The 20599-nt window shown below is 41.6% G+C and overlaps 1 protein-coding gene across 2 annotated transcripts in view; it reads left to right on the forward strand.

Moving 5' to 3' along the window:
• ADAMTS9 (ADAM metallopeptidase with thrombospondin type 1 motif 9) overlaps positions 1-20599 on the forward strand; it is a 169754-nt gene that overhangs the window by 120718 nt on the left and 28437 nt on the right. For both annotated transcript variants that reach the window (XM_065886320.1, XM_065886321.1), the window contains one exon: positions 1880-2053. In XM_065886320.1, the coding sequence (XP_065742392.1) occupies positions 1880-2053 (174 nt within the window). The remainder of the gene's footprint in view (positions 1-1879; positions 2054-20599) is intronic.

Here is a 20599-nt window from a genome sequence, read left to right on the forward strand (position 1 = left end):
AAATAATTTTTAAAATACAGGTTGCTTATGGCTCTTAATACCTTGCCTTTGCTGAACAGTAAGTAATAATTTACTCAGTAACAAAAAAGAAGTTTCATTTACTTAGAGCCGGAATAGTAAACACCCTGAAAGCCTTTAACGTTTTTTTCCTTTTTCTTTACCTTATTAAAGCGTTAGGAGATTTTGAATATGTATTAGCTCTATGCCAAACTCAAATTTGTTTACTTAATTGTTCTCATTTTTTCCTTGTGTTTCCATTTGGATACATTGTTCCGGAAGGGTACTGTTTGATTTTTTTAAGACCCCAAATTCAAATAGCCAAAGGGTATTTTGGTTGTTGTTTATTGTCAGTGGCTGCTGATGATTTCTGTCATTCATGTGCTAACTCTCCTATGTTGCAGTTCATCCATTTCCTGTGTAATCAATGGGAAATATACACGTAGCTCCCATAAGTATGAAATGGCCATCCTCTGTACACAAGGCAATCAGGCACCCTCTCATTCCACCAAGAACATAATGACGTGAAAAGTCTGGTTCCTTGTGGGTCACAAACTCATTCAATCCAATTAATACAATTAAACCCAAACAATAGTAGCTGTGCTGCTCCAAAATATTTCCTTCTCTTCAGCTAGCTTTGATGTGAACATTTAAGCTCCTGCCTGGCATAGACTCATCTGAAATGATATTATTTCCCAAGATGCCTTCTAAAAACTACCACCTATTTTCTTAGAATCTGAAACGGAAATAATATTATGCAGCAGAATTCATTAGGGTGTGCTTCTTGTTAGTAAATTCCCATTAGCCTCAGAGAAGGATGACTCCTGCTGCAGGTTAATTGGACAAGAATTTTTGTCTAATTTAAAAGCGTGGTTCTATTCTTTACCAAGACCGTCCTCTTAGGAATATGGCTTTAGTGTATGTTAAGCTTGTTTTCTCAGTTAGACAAATGAATGGCAGCTGAGCTATCACAAAAACTTGGAAACAGTTTTTAATAGCCAAGTGAAGTAATAGGCTGTTCTTTCCAGTCAGATGTTGCCTTTAGTTTCTGAATGTCAAAAGCTTAATAAAGACAGTAATTCTTGGCCTGACCATAAGTGAGATTATGAAACCCAGCAATGAGGAAACCATTAAAAAAATTAATTTAGAGGAAAGTTAATTACAGACTAATAGGGTGCTGTACAGCTTGGTCAACAAAACGTTTCAGCCTGATTAACAGTATTTTTCTCGGACTGAAAACACAACACCCAAGGAAATTTTTTTTTTTTTGGTCAGCTTTTATTTTTTGTATATTCATCCGAGGTTGTAAATAGATACAAATACTTTAACGAATTCCATAGTTAAAAAAAAAATTCCCTATCTCTAGGAATAGGAGCAAGAAGAAGAAGAGAGGGAAGAAACAAATTCTATTTATAAGGCCCTAAAAGCTTCAGTGATTTACTCTCCTTGAGTTATATTTTGCATCTGCCAAGAAATTCTCTTGTACAGAACTGTATCTCCAATTTTCAAGACCCTTCAACCTTCCAGGATAGAAATCATTTGGGATTTTCATTTCACGTGGCAGCACTACTTCTAGGTTGTACTGAATGTCTCGGAATGATCTCCCCTAGCCTATTCCACTGTCCAAAAGTTCGGTTAACCTGAAAGATTTCCCCCTAACTTGAGTCTCTTCCTCACTCAACCGCCTTTGATAGGCAGTGAGTTTGCAGATTTAAGACATTCTCTTGGGTCCCTTTCACTGGAAATTAGAAAGCCTTGTGATAGCTGTGAGGGTCATTGGATTAGGAATGCGGTCCCCAGATCTGTGACCCTCTCCACCCCGATGATCACTCCCTCCCCCAAATGACCCGAAGCTCCCACTTACGCGCTCTTGTCCTTTTAGTGCTCAGTGTCCTGTGGCCAAGGAGTGCGGCGGAGAAATGTGGGCTGTCAGCTGGGAACACACAAAATAGCCGGAGAGACCGAGTGCAACCCATACACTAGACCGGAGTCAGAGCGCGCCTGCCAAGCCCCGCTGTGTCCACTCTACGCTTGGAGGGCAGATGAATGGCAAGAAGTAAGTAGAGCCAGGAAGTGGGCACCTGCCAGTGTTTCGCTCAACCCCTTTGCTATCATCACATCCGTTCCCCCATGAAGCCCTCCAGCATGGTGACAAGGCTGGCTCTTTCCCAAAAGGTTTGCTGTCAGACGGCCAACAGTTCACTCCAGCAATGGTGGGAGAGCTCCTCCTTTTTCTGCCGTTCCGACATCTGTGTTCTTGAGTGTTTCAAATCTGGCTGCCTCCAGAAAAACTTGAACAGGCCTTGAGCCAAATGCGTAAAGATAACTTTCCCAGAAGGAGGGGGAGATGGAAGAAATATTTTAAATATGTATATTCAGACGTGGTCATTCTGGATGAGTTCAGACAGCCACTAGGGGCAGACTCTAGGTAGGACCTACTCTGGGTTTTTTCCTCCTTCCACAGCTTTGGCCATCAGCTAGAAGACAGGCATTCATTTGAAACCCTGATTAATGAGCGAAGGATTTCCAGCATTTGAAAACCTGAGGGCATCTGAAGAACTGCTCCATTGATGCAGAAATAGACTTGTTTTTCTCCTGCCCCAGGTTAATGTCTAGTTAAAGAAAACACTAAGTGTCCCTGGGGAATGGCCTGGCCAGCAAGGATAGGACATTAGTAGGAGGGAACCTCTGTTTCCAGTACAGAAGATTGATTTGTAGAAAAGGGGGGGAAAGGATATTAAAAAGCAAAACCGTATCTACTGGCATTGGAATGAAACAAAGTACAAGTTGTAAAAGGTTCAGAGACAGGCATAGTAAGACAGGAGTTTCCCAACGGGAATGGTTTTCAGGACAGGCGTGACAGTACCCGGCACTGGGCTAAGTGCTTTACGTTCATCACCTCACTTAATCTTTTTAACCACTAAGTGGTTTAAAAAGACAAAGTGGGTATTATTATTATCCCATTTTGCAATCAAGGAAACTGAGGTTTGGAGGGCCAATGTCATTTGTTCAAACGTTATACACCTAGTAGGTGGAAGAAGCAAGGCTTGATCCTAAGTTAAGTCTCTTAAACCATTATGAGATATTGCAACTGCTTTCTTTTTCCTTTTTTTTATGCAAATGCTAACGGCGTTGCCACTTTTCCCCCTGTTTTTATTGAGATATAATTGACATATAATGCTGTATTAAGTTTAAGTGAAAACCTGGTGATTTGACATATGTGTATATTACAAAATGATTACTACAGTAAGTGTACTTAGTATTAACAACTATGTCACAGTTACCTTTGATCACCTCACAGAGTTACAATTTTTTTTTCTTGTGATGAGAACTTTTAAGATCTACTCTCTTCGCAGCTTCCAAGTTTAATGTACAGTATTGTTAACTGTAGTCACCATGCTGTACATTACATCCCTAGGATTTATTTCTCTTACTACTGGAAGTTTGTACCTTTTGACCACCTTTACCTGTTCACGTACTCTGTGCCTTCCCCCCACCTCTGGCAGCCAGCAATCTGTTCTGAGTTTGTTTTGTTTTGTTTTGTTTTCAGATTATTCCACATATAAATGAGACCTACAGTATTTGTCTATTTATGTCACTTAGCATAATGCCCTCAGGGTTCAACCGTGTTGTCACAGATGGCAGGATTTCCTTCTTTTTAATGGCTGAATTATATTCATATATTCTTTTTTTCTTTCTATCACATTTTCTTTATCCATTCATCCATCATTGGACACTTAGGATGTTTCCGTATTGTGGCTATTGTAAATAATGCTGCGTGAACATGGGGGTGAGTATATCTTTTCGAGTTAGTGATTTTATTTCCTTCAGGTAAACACCCAGAAGTGGAATTGCTAGATCGTATGGTAGTTCTATTTTTAAGTTTTTGGAGGAGCCTCCAGACTGTTTTCCAGAGTGGCTGCACCGACTTATATCCCCACCAACAGTACATAAGTGTTCTGTTAGCAAGGATCTTGCTAACATTTGTTGTTTCTTGTCTTTTTGGTAATAGTCATTCCAACAGGTGTGAGGTGATATCTCGTTGTGGTTTTGATTTACATTCCCCTGATGATTAGTGATGTTGAGCACTTTTTCATATATATCTGTTGGCCATTTGTATGGTTTTTTTTTTTGAGAAATGGCTATTCAGGTCCTTTGCCCATTTTTAGTTTGATGTAGTACGACTTGTTTATTTTTGATTTTGCTGCCTTTGGTTTGGTGTCAGATCCAAAAACTCATTGCCAAGACTGATGTCAAGCAGCTTGCCCCTATGTATAGGACTTTTGTGGTCAGGTCTTACATTCAAGTCTTTAATCCATTTTGAGTTAATTTGGGGTATGGTGTAAGATTGGAGTCCAGTTTCATTCTTTTGCATGTGGTGCTTTGGGTAGTATGGACCGTGTGTGTGTGTGTGTGTGTGTGTGTGTGTGTTTTTCCCCCCCTTAAAAAAAGTAAATTAGGACTCTAATTAAATAGGTTAAAGCTACATATGAAAGATAATGCAATTTTTTTTTCTTTTTTCCTTTTTTTTTAACATCTTTATTGGAGTATAATTGCCTTACAATGGTGTGTTAGTTTCTGCTTTATAAGAAAATGAATTAGCAATACGTATACATATATCCCCATATCTCCTCCCTCTTGCATCTCCCTCCCTCCCACCCTCCCTATCCCACCCCTCTAAGTGGTCACAAAGCACCGGGCTGATCTGCCTGTGCTTTGCGGCTGCTTCCCACTAGCTATCTATTTTACATTTGGTAGTGTATATCTGTCCATGCCACTCTCTCACTTCATCCCAGCTTACCCTTCCCCCTCCCTGTATCCTCAAGTCCATTCTCTACGTCTGCGTCCTTATTCCTGTCCTGCCCCTTGGTTCTTCAGAACCTTTTTTTTTTTTTTTTTAGATTCCATATGTATGTGTTAGCACATGGTATTTGTTTTTCTCTTCCTGACTTACTTCACTCTGTCTCGGTCCATCCACCTCACTACAAATAACTCAGTTTCGTTTCTTTTTTTTGCGGTACGTGGGCCACTGTTGTGGCCTCTCCAGTTGTGGAGCACAGGCTCCGGATGTGCAGGCTCAGTGGCCATGGCTCATGGGCCCAGCTACTCTGCAGCATATGGGATCTTTCTGGACCGGGGCACGAACCCGTGTCCGCTGCATCAGCAGGCAGACTGTCAACCACTGCGCCACCAGGGAAGCCCTCGTTTCTTTTTATGGCTGAGTAATATTCCATTGTATATATGTGCCACATCTTGTTTATCCATTCATCAGTCGATGGACACTTAGGTTGCTTCCTTGTCTTGGCTATTGTAAATAGAGCTGCAGTGAACATTGTGGTACATGACTCTTTTAGAATTATGGTTTTCTCAGGGTATATGCCCAGTAGTGGGATTGCTGGGTCGTATGGCAGTTCTATTTTTAGGTTTTTAAGGAACCTCCATACTGTTCTCCATAGTGGCTGTATCAATTTACATTCCCACCAACAGTGCAAGAGGGTTCCCTTTTCTCCACACCCTCTCCAGCATTTATTCTTTGTAGATTTTTTGATGATGGCCCTTCTGGCTGGTGTGAGGTGATACCTCATTGTGGTTTTGATTTGTGTTTCTCTAATGATTAGTGATGTTGAGCATTCTCTCATGTGTTTGTTGGCAATCCATATATCTTCTTTGGAGAAATGTCTGTTTAGGTCTTCTGCCCATTTTTGGATTGGTTGTTTGTTTTTTTGATATTGAACTGCATGGGCTGCTTGTAAATTTTGGAATCCTTTGTCAGTTGCTTCATTTGCAAATATTTTCTCCCATTCTGAGGGGTGTCTTTTTGTCTTGTTTATGGTTTCCTTTGCTGTGCAAAAGCATTTAAGTTCCATTAGGTCCCATTTGTTTATTTTTGTTTTCATTTCCATTCTCTAGGAGGTGGGTCAAAAAGGATCTTGCTGTGATTTGTGTCATAGAGCGTTCTGCCTGTTTTCCTCTAAGAGTTTTATAGTGTCTGGCCTTACTTTAAGTCTTTAATCCATTTTGAGTTTATTTTTGTGTATGGTGTTAGTGAGTGTCCTAATTTCATTCTTTCATATGTAGCTGTCCACTTCTCCCAGCACCACATTGAAGAGGCTGTCTTTTCTCCATTGTATATCCTTGCCTTCTTTATCAAAAATAAGGTGACCATATGTGCGTGGGTTTCTCTCTGGGCTTTCTATCCTGTTCCATTGATCTATATTTCTGTTTTTGTGCCAGTACCATACTTTCTTGATTACTGTAGCTTTGTAGTATAGTCTGAAGTCAAGGAGCCTGATTCCTCCAGCTCCGTTTTTCTTTCTCAAGATTGCTTTGGCTATTCGGGGTCTTTTGTGTTTCCATACAAATTGTGATATTTTTCGTTCTAGTTCTGTGAAGAATGCCATTGGTAGTTTGATAGGGATTACATTGAATCTGTAAATTGCTTTGGGAAGTATAGTCATTTTCACAATGTTGATTTTTCCAATCCCAGAACATCATATATATCTCCGTCTGTTTGTACCATCTTTAATTTCTTTCATCAGTGTCTTGTAGTTTTCTGCGTACAGGTCTTTTGTCTCCTTAGGTCAGTTTATTCCTAGGTATTTTATTCTTTTTGGTGCAGTGGTAAATGGGAGAGTTTCCTTAATTTCTCTTTCAGATCTTTCATCATTAGTATATAGGAAGAGATTTCTGTGCATTAATTTTATATCCTGCTACTTTACCACATTCACTGATTAGCTCTAGTAGTTTTCTGGTAGCATCTTTAGGATTCTCTATGTATAGTATCATGTCATCTGCCAACAGTGACAGCTTTACTTCTTTTCCAATTTGGATTCCTTTTATTTCTTTTTCTTCTCTGATTGCTGTCTCTAAAACTTCCAAAACTATGATGAATAATAGTGGTGAGTATGGACAACCTTGTCTTGCTCCTGATCTTAGAGGAAATGGTTTCAGTTTTTTCACCATTGAGAACGATGTTGGCTGTGGGTTTGTCATATATGGCCTTTATTTGTTGAGGTAAGTTCCGTCTATGCCTACTTTCTGGAAGGTTTTTATCATAAATGGGTTTGAATTTTTTCAAAAGTTTTTTCTGCATCTATTGAGATGATCATATGGTTTTTCTCCTTCAGTTTGTTAATATGGTTTATCACATTGATTGATTTGCGTATACTGAAGAATCCTTGCATTCCTGGGGTAAACCCCACTTGATCATGGTGTATGATCCTTTTAATGTGCTGTTGGATTCTGTTTGCTAGAATTTTGTTGAGGAGTTTTGCATCTCTGTTCATCAGTGATATTGGCCTGTAGTCTTCTTTCTTTGTGACATCTTTGTCTGGTTTTGGAATCAGGGTGATGGTGGCCTCGTAGTTTGAGTTTGGGAGTGTTCCTCCCTCTGCAATATTTTGGAAGAGTTTCAGAAGGATAGGTATTAGCTCTTCTCTAAATGTTTGATAGAATTCGCCTGTGAAGCCATCTGGTCCTGGGCTTTTGTTTGTTGGAAGATTTTTTTTTTTTTTTTTTTGTGGTACGCGGGCCTCTCACTGTTGTGGCCTCTCTCGTTGCGGAGCACAGGCTCAGGACGCGCAGGCTCTGGACGCGCAGGCTCAGCAGCCATGACTCACGGGCCTAGCCGCTCCACGGCCTGTGGGATCTTCCAAGACCGGGGCACGAACCTGTGTCCCCTGCATTGGCAGGCGGACTCTCAACCATTGCGCCACCAGGGAAGCCCTGTTGGAAGATTTTTAATCACAGTCTCAATTTCAGTGCTTCTGTTTGGTCTGCTTATATTTTCTATTTCTTCCTGGTTCTGTCTTGGAAGGTTGTGCTTTTCTAATAATTTGTCCATTTCTTCGTGGCTGTCCATTTTATTGGCATATAGTTACTTGTAGTAACCTCTCATGATCCTTTGTATTTCTGCAGTGTCTGTTGTTACTTCTCCTTTTTAATTTCTAATTCTATTGATATGAGTCTTCTCCCGTTTTTTCTTGGTGAGTCTGGCTAATGGTTTATCAATTTTGTTTACCTTCTCAAAGAACCAGCTTTTAGTTTTATTGATCTTTGCTATTGTTTCCTTCATTTCTTTTTCATTTATTTCTGATCTGATATTTATGATTTCTTTCCTTCTGCTAACTTTGGCGTGTTTTTGTTCTTCTTTCTCTAATTGCTTTAGGTGTAAGGGTAGGTTGTTTATTTGAGATGTTTCTTGTTTCCTGAGGTAGGATTGTGTTGCTATAAACTTCCCTCTTAGAACTGCTTTTGCTGCATCCCATGGGTTTTAGGTTGTCGTGTTTTCCTTGTTATTTGTTTCTAGGTATTTTTTCATTTCCTCTTTGATTTTTTCAGTGATCTCTTGGTTATTAAGTAGTGTATTGTTTAGCCTCCATGTGTTTGTATTTTTTACAGATCTTTTCCTGTAGTTGATATCTAGTCTCATAGTATTGTGGTCAGAAAAGATACTTGATACAATTTCAGTTTTCTTAAGATATGATCTATCCTGGAGAATTTTGCATTAGCCCTTGAGAAGAAAGTGTATTCTGTTGTTTTTGGATGGGATGTCCTGTAAATATCAATTAAGTGCATCTTGTTTAATGTATCATTTAAAGCTTGTGTTTCCTTATTTATTTTCATTTTGGATGATCTGTCCATTGGTGAAAGTGGAGTGTTAACATCCCTCCTGTGATTGTGTTACTGTCGATTTCCCCTTATGGCTGTTAGCCTTTGCCTTATGTATTGAGGTGCTCCTATGTTGGGTCCTTAAATCTTTACAATTGTTATATCTTCTTCTTGGATCAATCCCTTGATTATTATGTAGTGTCCTTTTTTGTCTCTTCTAATAGTCTTTATTTTAAAGTCTATTTTGTCTGATATGAGAATTGCTACTCCAGCTTTCCTGTGATTTCCACTTGCATGGAATATCGTTTTCCATCCCCTCACTTTCAGTCTATATGTGTCCCTAGGTCTGAAGTGGGTCTCTTGTAGACAGCATGTATATGGGTCTTGTTTTTGTATCCATTTAGCCAGTCTGTGTCTTTTAGTGGGAGCGTTTAATCCATTTTCATTTAAGGTAGTTATCAGTATGTATGTTCCTATTACCATTTTCTTAATTGTTTTGAGTTTGTTATTGTAGGTCTTTTCCTTCTCTTGTGCTTCCTGTCTAGAAAAGTTCCTTTAGCATTTGTTATAAAGCTGGTTTGGTAGTGCTGAATTCTCTTAGCTTTTGCTTGTCTGTAAAGGTTTTAATTTCTGCGTTGAATCTGAATGAGATCCTTGCTGGGTAGAGTAATCTTTGTTGTAGGTTTTTCCCTTTTATCCCTTTAAATATGTCCTGCCACTCCCTTCTGGCTTGCAGAGTTTCTTCTGAAAGATCAACTGTTAACCTTATGGAGATTCCCTTCTATGTTATTTTTTGTTTTTCCCTAGCTGCTTTTAATATTTTTTCTTTGTATTTAATTTTTGATAGTTTGATTAATATGTGTCTTGGCGTGTTTCTCCTTGGATTTATCCTGTATGGGACTCTCTGCACTTCCTGGTCTTGATTAACTATTTCCTTTCCCATATTAGGGAAGTTTTCAACTATAATCTCTTCAAATATTTTCTCAGTCCCTTTCTTTTTCTCTTCTTCTTCTGGGACCCCTATAATTTGAATGTTGGTGTGTTTAATGTTGTCCCAGAGGTCTCTGAGGCTGTCCTCAATTCTCTTCGTTCTTTTTTCTTTATTCTGCTCTGTGGTAGTTATTTACACTATTTTATCTTCCAGTTCACTTATCTGCCTCAGTTATTCTGCTATTGATTCCTTCTAGAGAATTTTTAATTTCATTTATTGTGCTGTTCATCGTTGTTTGTTTGCTCTTTAGTTCTTCTAGGTCCTTGTTAAACGTTTCTTGTATTTTCTCCATTCTATTTCCAAAATTTTGGATCGTCTTTACTGTCATTACTCTGAATTCTTTTTCAGGTAGACTGCCTATTTCCTCTTCATTTGTTTGGTCTGGTGGGTTTTTACCTTACTCCTTCATCTGCTGTGTGTTTCTCTGTCTTCTCATTTTGCTTAACTTACTGTGTTTGGGGGTCTCCTTTTTGCAGGCTGCAGGTTTGTAGTTCCCGTTGTTTTTGTTGTCTGCCCCCAGTGGGTACCTTTGGTTTAGTGGGTTGTGTAGGCTTCCTGGAGGAGGGGACTGATGCCTGTGTTCTGGTGGATGAGGCTGGATCTTGTGTTTCTGGTGGGCAGGACTGTGTCCAGTGGTGTGTTTTGGGGTGTCTGTGACCTTATTATGATTTTAGGCAGCCTCTCTGCTAATGGTGGGGTTGTGTTCCTGTCTTGCTAGTTGTTTGGCATAGGGTGCCCAGCACTGTAGCTTGCTGGTCGCTGAGTGGAGCTGGGTCTTAGCGTTGAGATGGAGATCTCTGGGAGAGCTTTCACCATTTGATATTACGTGGATCCAAGAGGTCTCTGGAGGACCTATGTCCTGAACTTGGCTCTCCCACCTCAGAGGCACAGGCCTGACACCTGGCCGGAGCACGAAGACCCTGTCAGCCACATTGCTCAGAAGAAAAGGGAGAAATTAATTAATTAATTAATTAATTAAAGTTATTAAAATTAAAAAAATAGTAAAATTAAAATTTTAAAGTAATAAAACAGAGGAAAAAGAAAGAAAGAAAGGAAAAGAAAAGAAAGAAAAAAGAAAGGAAGGAAGGAAAGGGCAACCAAACCAAAAAACAAATCCACCAATGATAACAAGCGCTAAAAAGTATACCAAAAAAAACGAGACAGACAGAAACCTAGGACAAATAGTAAAAGCAAAGCTATACAGGCAAAATCACACAAAGCAGCATACACATACACACTCAAAAAAAGAGAAAAAACATATATATATATATATATATACATACATATATAAAGGAAGAGAGCAACCAAATCAATAAAGGAATCTACCAGTGATAACAAGCTCTAAATACTAAACTAAGATAAACATAAAACCAGAAACAAATTCGATGCAGAAAGCAGACCCCAAGTCTGCAGTTGCTCCCAATGTCCACCTCCTCAATTTGGGATGATTCGTTGTCTATTCAGGTATTCCACAGATGCAGGTACATCAAGTTGATTGTGGAGCTTTAATCCGCTGCTCCTGAGGCTGCTGGGAGAGATTTCCCTTTCTCTTCTTTGTTCGCACAGCTCCTGGGGTTCAGCTTTGGATTTGGCCCCGCCTCTGCGTGTAGGTCGCCTGAGGGCGTCTGTTCTTCGCTCAGACAGGACAGGGTTAAAGGAGCCGCTGATTCGGGGGCTCTGTCTCACTCAGGCCGGGGGGGAGGGAGGGGCACGGAGTGCGGGTCGGGCCTGCGGCGGCAGAGGCCAGCGTGACGTTGCACCAGCCTGAGGCACGCCGTACGTTCTCCCGGGGAAGTTGTCCCTGGATCACGGAACCCTGGCAGGGGCCGGCTGCACAGGCTCCCGGGAGGGGAGGTGTGGAGAGTGACCTGTGCTCGCACACAGGCTTCTTGGTGGCGGGAGCAGCAGCCTTAGCATCTCATGCCCATCTCTGGAGTCCGTGCTGGTAGCCGCGGCTCGCGCCTGTCTCTGGAGCTCGATTAGGCGGTGCTCTGAATCCCCTCTCCTCACGCACCCTGGTCTCTTGTCTCTTAGGCAGGTCCAGACTTTTCCCTGGGCTCCCTCCCAGCTGGCTGTGGTGCACTAGCCCCCTGCAGGCTGTGTTCACGCAGCCAACCCCAGTGCTCTCCCTGGGATCTGACCTCCAAAGCCGGAGCCTCAGTATGGACCTTTTAACAATATTAATTCTTCCAGTCTATGAGCACAGAAGATCTTTCCATTTATTTCGGTCTTCTTCAGTTTCTTTTATCAGTGTCTTGTAGTTTTCGATGTACAGATCTCTCACCTCCTTGGTTAAATTTATTCCTAGGTATTTTATTCTTTCTGATGCAGTTTTAAATGGGGTTTGTTTTCTTACAACTGCATTCTTAACCCTTTTAGGTATTCAGCCTTCCAGCTCTGTTCTTCCCTCTCCTTCACCCTCCTGATGGATTAGTTCCATTGTTTTCAGTCATCTCTTTTCTTTAGGACCTCACCCTCTCTGTCTACTCAATTTTTTTTTTTTTTTTGCTCATTTTCCTTCTAAAGTTTGGTGGGGGTTTTTTTGTTTTTACTTCCACCAGACTGTGGCAGGGAGGAATAGCTAAAGCAGTTACATTTCAAATTAATTGTACTTTAGCCACAAAAGTTACTGGGAACCCCCAGAGGCTGTAGAATTTTACAGACGTGGTTCATATACCAGCACGGCCGCATTTCAGCTGTGTGACTTAGAACAAGGATGCTTTATTTTCTGAACTGTGAGTTTGCCATTGGCCAAGTGGGAATAATGGTAAGTGTGCAAAGGTGTTCTGAGAAAATTAGAAATAATCGAGTGGTTTGGGGATTGACAGAGTCAGATAGAGAAGGACGAAGAGGTGTCTTCATCCCTCTCTGCCTGTGTGTTACCACTTGATTCTCTTTGTAATTCTTGCTTCAGACCTACCACTGCCTGCTCCCTCCATCTTCATGTCATGCCAAACTCAACCCTGTGTGACTGCTCCAAGGAGCACAAAGCAAGAGAGTGTTCAGAAGTGAGTCTCAGCTGACAGCTCATGCTTTAGCCAACTTTTAAAAATGCTAGTGCCATTTGGGAAACTGCAAGCTCCATTGACAATTCCTTCTGAATCCCAAAGACTAGAAACCTAGCCAAATATGCACTGAGGAAATCTTCTTCTCTGATCATCTGAAATGTGCCTAGAAATTTACATCTTTTGTCTGTGCCATGCAGATCGATCTTTCTAAATCCTTCCTCAAGTATTGCTCTCAAGCTCTGTATAAGAACAGGAGACCTAGTGAGATAGCCTGACCTGTGGCTAAATTTAGAAGTTGACCAGAGGGGAGCAGCAAGAAAAGTGGATCAGATAGTTGCCCTCCTGCCAACATGCTTTCTCATCTGCCTGAACCGGAAGTGGAAAGTTTGAGGCCAGTGGACCTGGGTGGTGAGGGAGGTTGGAGGACTGTGGGAGGCCCTCACATGAGACTGCATTGGCCAGAGGGAGGTGCAGGGCAGCTGGATGGGGGAGGGAGAAGCCCCATTAGAACCCGTTGTTCCTGATTTGCAAAGCATGCTGGTAGTCCTCTCTTCAAACGTCCCCACATCCACAAGGCTTCGAGGGAATGTTGCTAGCAGCTGGGCAACCATCTTCAGATTTGCCCCTGGTCCTATTTGCCTACAGCGGTCCTGGTTTATACATGGGGTAGGCCTGGTGTAATTATTAATTGCCCCTACTTCCATGATCAAAAGCGTCCTTGTTAAACAGTACATTGGGTGGTCACTTGATAGTACAGCACCCTTCAGGCTCCCCTTAATCAGGCTTCACCTCCATTCTGGTTCTCACCTCCTCTGTACCCACTCAACTCTGCTACCATTTCACCTGATATGCACTTTGTGCATGCACATGTCTTGACTTTCTTCCCCTCATCTAGTGACACCTTGAGCTGACATCAGTGAGATGCCAGGGCAGTCTCAGAGCTCAGTGAATCGGATGCTGGAGACTCCCACCCCACCCCATATGGGAGGTTTTCTTCTTCTTAGCCATTCTTTGCGACTAACTCAGAGCTGTTGCTTGCTTTCTGAGTGTGCATTTTTCCTTTTTGCTTCCCCCTTGGACACTATTAAAAACCCATCTGTTTGTTGGCAAGATGTATTTCACACCAGGCACATAGCACATGGCACCCTCCTCTTCATGAGAAATAATCCAAGTGTCCACCTTGAGAAGCACAAGTTCCACATACCCACAGTAGCATGATCATCAGGGATGTCATACACAGTCACACAGGTTGTACACTGCACAACCCCAGGGGTACCATTCCCATAGGCTACAATGTGAGGGGCATCCTCTAGAGTTATACAGTGGCCCTGATACTATGATAATAAAAATAATACATGTCATTGTTTATTAAGCTATGGGTCAAGCACTATGTTGAATATTTTTATATGGAGGACCTCATTTAACCTTTCCATAACTCTCTGATGTCGTAATTAAATTTTTATCCTCATTTAAAGTTGAGGTAGCTTGAGGCTTAGCTAGCTTAATTCACCCAGGTTCACAGAATCACTAGGTAATAAGGCTGGGATTTGAAGCCCAGCAGCCTGACCTCTGGAACACACGCTCTGAACCTTTATATTCCACTGCTTCCCATGTCGACATGCACCTAAGGTGCATTCTTCTATTTTTATTGGCTTGGCCAGACTGTTTCAGCAGAGTTGGCATCAAAGTATAATTCTCTGTACTGGTGACTACCTCCACCCACTTCCGAAGATGAAATTCTTGGTCCAGTTGGTTGACGATCAGACCTTAAGCCATGAGGTTGGTGGGGAGTCTTGGTGGAGTACTTCAGAGGACCTTTTTTGTTCATTGAGGGGCCTGTTGACTGTGCAGGGGAAGGAGCATCAGTGTTCATTCATGATATCGTAAGATAGAGCCTGGACTTTCAGACGCAGAGAAAAATTATTAGAGAAGCGGAAAAGGCTCTTTCCAGACATTCATGTCCCATTTGTTATGCCCTAAAAGCAGAGTGTTGTAAACAAAAGACCATTCAGTGTGTGGCTCTGGCAAATTGACCTCAAATCTCTGGGCTCCAGTTAGCTCATCTGCAAAATGGGAATTGTATGGCAGGCTTTGCTGAATGTCATAGTGAGGATTAAGTGAGATTAAGTGAGGGATTCAGTGCAGTGCCTAGTATATTTTAGGCCTTCCACAAATGGTAGTTCTCTTTGGTACAGTGGACCCCTGATGGAGGATTCAGATGATGACCAGCACTTCAGCTTATCCACGTATCACAATATTGGGCTTTTAAGATCACCCGCCAACTTTGGGCAAATAGCTTTTCACTGCTCAGTTTTACTCACTTTAGAATTATTATGCTCACGAGACTGAGTTTAAAAAAATACATGACCTTTTAATTCTTTTGAAAACTACTATCGTAAAAAACTTATTGATAGTATTATAATCTGACTGTGAATTTACTTATAGCTGCAGGGGTTTTTTCATCCAGCTTGAATTGTGAGTATGTACGTTATGCATCTCTTTGCTTTAAGGAGTAAGTCTCCCAGTTCTTGCAAATACTCTTTTTTTCCCTTTACCCAGAATACTCTCTTTCCTCCCTGGTACCTCTGTGTCACAAAGTGGCTGCCCTGAACCTTCCCTCACATCAGTGACTCTTGCTCATCCTTCAGGCCTGAATCAAGATGTCACATCCTTTCAGAAGGCCTTGAAAAATCACACCTCCCCTCAAATGACTGAGTCAGGGTGATAGAGTCAGCTCTATCACCCTGAAAATGTTCTGCTTCAGCAGCTAGCACTCTGAATTGTTGTTGCCTGCTTTTCTTGTCTAGGTTATCAGCTGTTGGAGGTCAGAAAGCTTGTTCACCAGAGTTTTCCCCAGCATTTAGCACAGTACCTACAGCATTGAAGACACTTGGTGAATGAATGAATTTATGAATGAATGGAGGGACAAAATAATGGGTGGAGAGAGGGAAGGAAGGAAGGAAGGAGAGAGGGAGGGAGGGAGGGAAGGAAAAAGCGAGGCATTACAGAACAAAGCCTGCTAATTGATGGCCTTTCTTCTTTAACTGTTTAGAATCACAGCACTCTACAATGTCTTTTAGAACAAACTGTTTTCCCAGTACGAACAGCTGTTTTACTTTATTGTCACATTGCCATGGACAAGCTATGGCCTTTGTAGAACTGCCCACCCCATGGCTCTTTGACCCAGTGCAGGGACTTGGACCACTCTAGTACGTATTTGGATTCTAAAAACTTTCATTGAGATCAGTTGTAGAATGATTCCCAAGTTCATCTTCTTAGCACAGAAAAATTAGTAATGAGCTTCAGGTCAATTGGTTACAAAGATTTTATGAAGTTTACAGTAGGGAGTGATTGGGTTTTGATGTGTGAACAAGGGCCAGATATTAACTCTTTATCACTCATGCCCTTATTAATTTATTCAACAAATCTTTGTCGAGCACCTGCAAAGTGCCAGGCACTAGGCATTAGGGATGCAATAGAAAATGTGCAATTGCTGTGGTGGGATTGATGATCAAGTGAGAGAGACAGAAGACAAGCAAACACATGTGTTATATGGAATTGCCAATTGTGAAAAGTGCTGTGATGGAAAACAACAACAAGGTGCTGAGATAGAGACAGAGAATGATAGGCTAGTCCCACCTTCTCTAGGGTGCTTGGTGATAAAGGGCAAAAGGAGGTGATTCTAGGTAGAAGGGAGAGGGAGGACAGAGCCCAGCATGTTTGTGGACAAAAGCACAGCACGTTGGGAGCAGAGTCAGCAAAGGGACCGGAAGGCTGAAATGAGGTTGGACGTTATGACGTGTTCTGTAAGCCAGGGCAAGAGTTTGGATTTTCTCCTAAGCAGCGTAAGACATTTACAAGGCCCTCTGTGACCTGGCCTCTGCCCACCTTCTGAAATCCCCATCTCAAACCAAAGGCTCTAAGGACCCCCAACTGCTGTCATCATTTCCCTGCCCCACTTCCCCGTTGACATCCACCTCCAGCCACGCATGCTGAGCCCGCCCCCGAGAGTGCCCCCCATCTCCCGTGTGCCAAGTTACCTCGGCTTCTCCTTTTCCACCGCTGCCCGCGCACCGCTTTCAGCCTTGTGGGGATTCCCACCCCCGGTCCTTCCTCTTTTATCGCTGTCACAGCTGCAGATACCCTGATGGCTTCCACCTCCATTACACTCTCTGTTATGAAGCTCATACTTGCTCACAACAGCCATACACGGCGGCCCTGAGTGCTAAACCCCAGGGGTCACCAGTTAGCCGACTGTCTTGACACATGAACCCCCAGCTGGGAGGAACAGCCACCCCGGGTGTCGTAAGAGAGAGAGAGAGAGAAGGTGAGTAGGAAGATGTCAGGGCTGTAACCCCATGCCCAGCACAGAACTTGGCCCATTGCAAATAGGCAGACCTCGTTTTATTGTACTTCACTTTACTGCGCTTTGCAGGTACTGTGGGTTTTGTTTTGTTTTGTTTTTTTACAAATTGAAGGTTTGTGGCAACTCTGCGTTGAGCAAGTCTGTTGCTGCCATTTTTTCCAACAACATTTCCTCACTTTGTGTCACACGTTGGTAATTCTCGCAATATTTCCGTTTTTCTCTACTATATTTGTTACGGTGACCTGTGATCAGTGATCTTTGATGTCACTGCTAGGACTTGCTGAAGGCTAAGGTGATGGTTAGCTTTTTTTAGCAAGAAAGTATTTTTAAATTATGTACATTTTTTAAGACATGCTATTGCATAGTTAGGAGATTATAGTGTAAATATAACTTTTATATGCCTTGGAAAACCAAGCGATTCACGTGACTCGCTTTAATGCGATATTCCCTTTATTGCGGTGGTCTGGAACCAAACCCGCGGTGTCTCTGAGGTGTGCTTGTATTGGTTGAATGAGTGAATGACTTTAAAGTTACAAAGTGTCTCCATAGTATTATGTCTCCCTTTTTCCCTTGCAAGTATACTATTATGGGGCAAAGATGTCCAAACTCCAAATACCTGACTTTTAAAATGAACCCATTGGTAATTTGAAGGCTGCTTTTTCTTTTTTTAATTTAAAGCAATGTTAGATAAATTGATGTGCACTTCCTGTTCCTTTTAGCCGAAGACTCTGCGTAGCACTTGCAGGACGCTATGCTGTCAGGCTCCCCGTTTGTTCTTTGACTTGGTTGTCCACACACTATCCGACAACGGTAGCCTGGCCCTAGTAAGGACGCAACACACCCTTTCATCCATGGAGAAAATCAGCAACCTTAAAGGTTGAGCAGGTGAATATGAAGATTGATTTTCTTCCCTCCATGGTTAGTGCATCTCACCAAAAAAAATGTAAAGCAACTTGCTTGCAGTCTTTAAGGAAAGACAGTTTCTACCCATTGCATTAAGTGACCCTTTTTAGACCATTACCCTGTGGCCAACCAACCTAGCTAAATAAAATATTTTATTTTAGATCTTCCTCACCCCCAAATTAAAAAAGTTATTTTCCCCTGTTAGTTTTAGCACATTTACAGGCACACGTAGCCCGTGGGACAATGGGTAAGTTACCCAAGTTAACCCAGGGCTGTGATATTTGCTTTCTGAATTACAGGTGTGCTGAATTTCAGAGATGCTGGTGGTGTGACTTCCATACTTGGTATAGTTTTTTTCTAAAATCTGTAATGAAATTGGAGAAAAATCTTTTGTAAATTAAAATAAGCTTAGTTGAGCTTCTCCAGCTGTTTTTCAGAACACTCCAGATCATATTCCAGGACGGAGGAAGGAGTCATAAATCCTAGGTGGGTGGGAGAAGTGATATTACTGAAAGCTGATAAAATCCTATAGTATGGGCTGGATTTGCTTTCTGATTACCTAGCCCATGTGCTCTGGTTAGGATTTAAAACTCCAGGAGAAAAGCCATGCTAAGTGATTTTCAAAGCTGTTATTGACTCATTCCAAACCACTGGGCAAGTCACTTATTTACTTAGTTTAATTTTTCTAAAAGTTATATTCAAAGTAAGGCTTCCCAACGCCCTTTGCCACCACTGGCAAAATAGTTTTTATGTTAGTTAACCATTGTTTAATACCAAGGGAAAAACACCTAACAAGCAGAAAGTATTTAGTAATCCTTGCTTTCTGCTCTAAACTGTTACTTATTGCTACAGATTAAAGCCCTAAGGATTAGTGAAAATGAAAGAGGACACTGGAAGGTTTAGTCCAGGTCGGCTGCTCAATAATCAATGATCTTCTCTGAGTCACCTAAGTCCTGATTTTCTAAGGAATTACTTTTTCTGTGGGGAGTTAAGTATGTCTTCTGCATAGATCTACACATCACAGATTAACCATTGTTTTGTTTTGTAACATTCAGGGCCTCATTTGGCTTTTTTTAATGAAGAAACAGAAACATTATTCCTTCACGATGGTTCCCAGCATCCTCCAGGGGAAGAGAAACCCCCAGAACTGCTGAGTCAGAGCTGAGCTCAGCCAGCCTCCTGCACTGGTGGGAAAGGATCTGCTCCTCTGTGCTCATCTCACACTGTTTTCTGTTCATATTTGTGCCCCACAAAAATTGTAAATGGTTCCATACTCTAGATGTAGAGATCTGCTTCCAAGCAGCAGAAGTTTTGAATTAAGTTTGCGAATGATAAGGACACAACCACAGGTTTACAATACCAGGACACGACCACATACACATCCCTACTACTTTCTGAAAGAACAAAGCATCTCACAAAAGACATGGTTATACCAGATGACCCAGCATTCCCACTCCTAAGGATATACCCGAAAGAATTGAAATCAGGTGTTCAAATTTGCATACGAATGTGCATAGCAGCGCTCTTCATAATATAGCCAAAAGATGGCAACAACCCAAATGCCATTAACGTTTGAATAAACAAAATGTGGTGTATTCATACAATGGAGTGTTCAGCCATGAAAAGGAGTGAAGTACTGATCCAATGTGGCAAGACCTTGAAAGCATTATGCTAAACGAAAGAACCCAGACACCAAAGGCCACATACTGGATGATTCCATTTCTATGAAATACCCAGAACAGGCAAATCCATAGAGACAGAAAGCAGATTGGTGGTTGCCACAGACTGGGAGGAAGGGGGAAATGGGGAGTGACTGCTTCATGGGTACAGGGTTCCCTTTGGGGGTGATGAAAATATCCTGGAACTAGATAGTGATGACGATCGCACAACATGACCAGTGACTACACACCGCTGAATTGTACACTTCAAAATGGTTAAAATGGTGAATTTTATGTTACGTGTATTTTGCTACCAAAAAAAAAAAAATGGAAAGAAATGAAAAGAAAGAAAGAAAAAGAAAGGCAAGAAGTATATCAGGAAAGACATTTCTGAGTCAAGTTGGATTCCAAAGTCAAATGCCTTTGGGATGCTTTGGGTAATAAAAGAGAAGGAGGCTTGTGAGAGACAAAAAAGAGGTGGGGTCTAAGGCCCTCCCTAAAAAGGCTAGAAGGAAAACGTTTAAGAGACATTATGTGAACAACAATGACAGCTCACAGTAGTTGGATAAGGCCCATGGGCAACAGTTTGTAATCCCTGGTTAAAGGAAACCTAAGCTGTCCTTGACACAGGTTGGTTACAGTGACTTTCCTATGTAATCTGGAGTCTTGAAATGTTGGGTGACGCAGGTGCTTCAGATAGCACAGGCTTTGGGAGAACTTTAACAACACAGATAACTAAGGTAAAACTTCTACAGTGGGGTTTTCTGTTGGTGAAAGCAAAAAAGATAAGAAATTTGTGGACAGCACAGAGATCATCCTAGAATGAAACATACCACTTGCTCTATTTTCTCCACTTGGTTTATGGGAATAAAAAATATCTATGCCATTCACCTGACAAAGAGATGGATAACCAGGAATCAGTTCTTTAGGCTAAGTCCCAGTTTATTCATCTGAAAAATGGAAATTATAGTAATGGCTAAATCTTGCTGCCTAGCTGTCTACATCTTTAACGTCTGTCTTTGCTACTAAAATACAGCTCCTCTCTGAGGGCAGGGTTTGTGCTGTT

The sequence above is a fragment of the Phocoena phocoena genome, chromosome 10, assembly GCF_963924675.1.
Source record: "Phocoena phocoena chromosome 10, mPhoPho1.1, whole genome shotgun sequence".
NCBI classification, from domain to species: domain Eukaryota; kingdom Metazoa; phylum Chordata; class Mammalia; order Artiodactyla; family Phocoenidae; genus Phocoena; species Phocoena phocoena.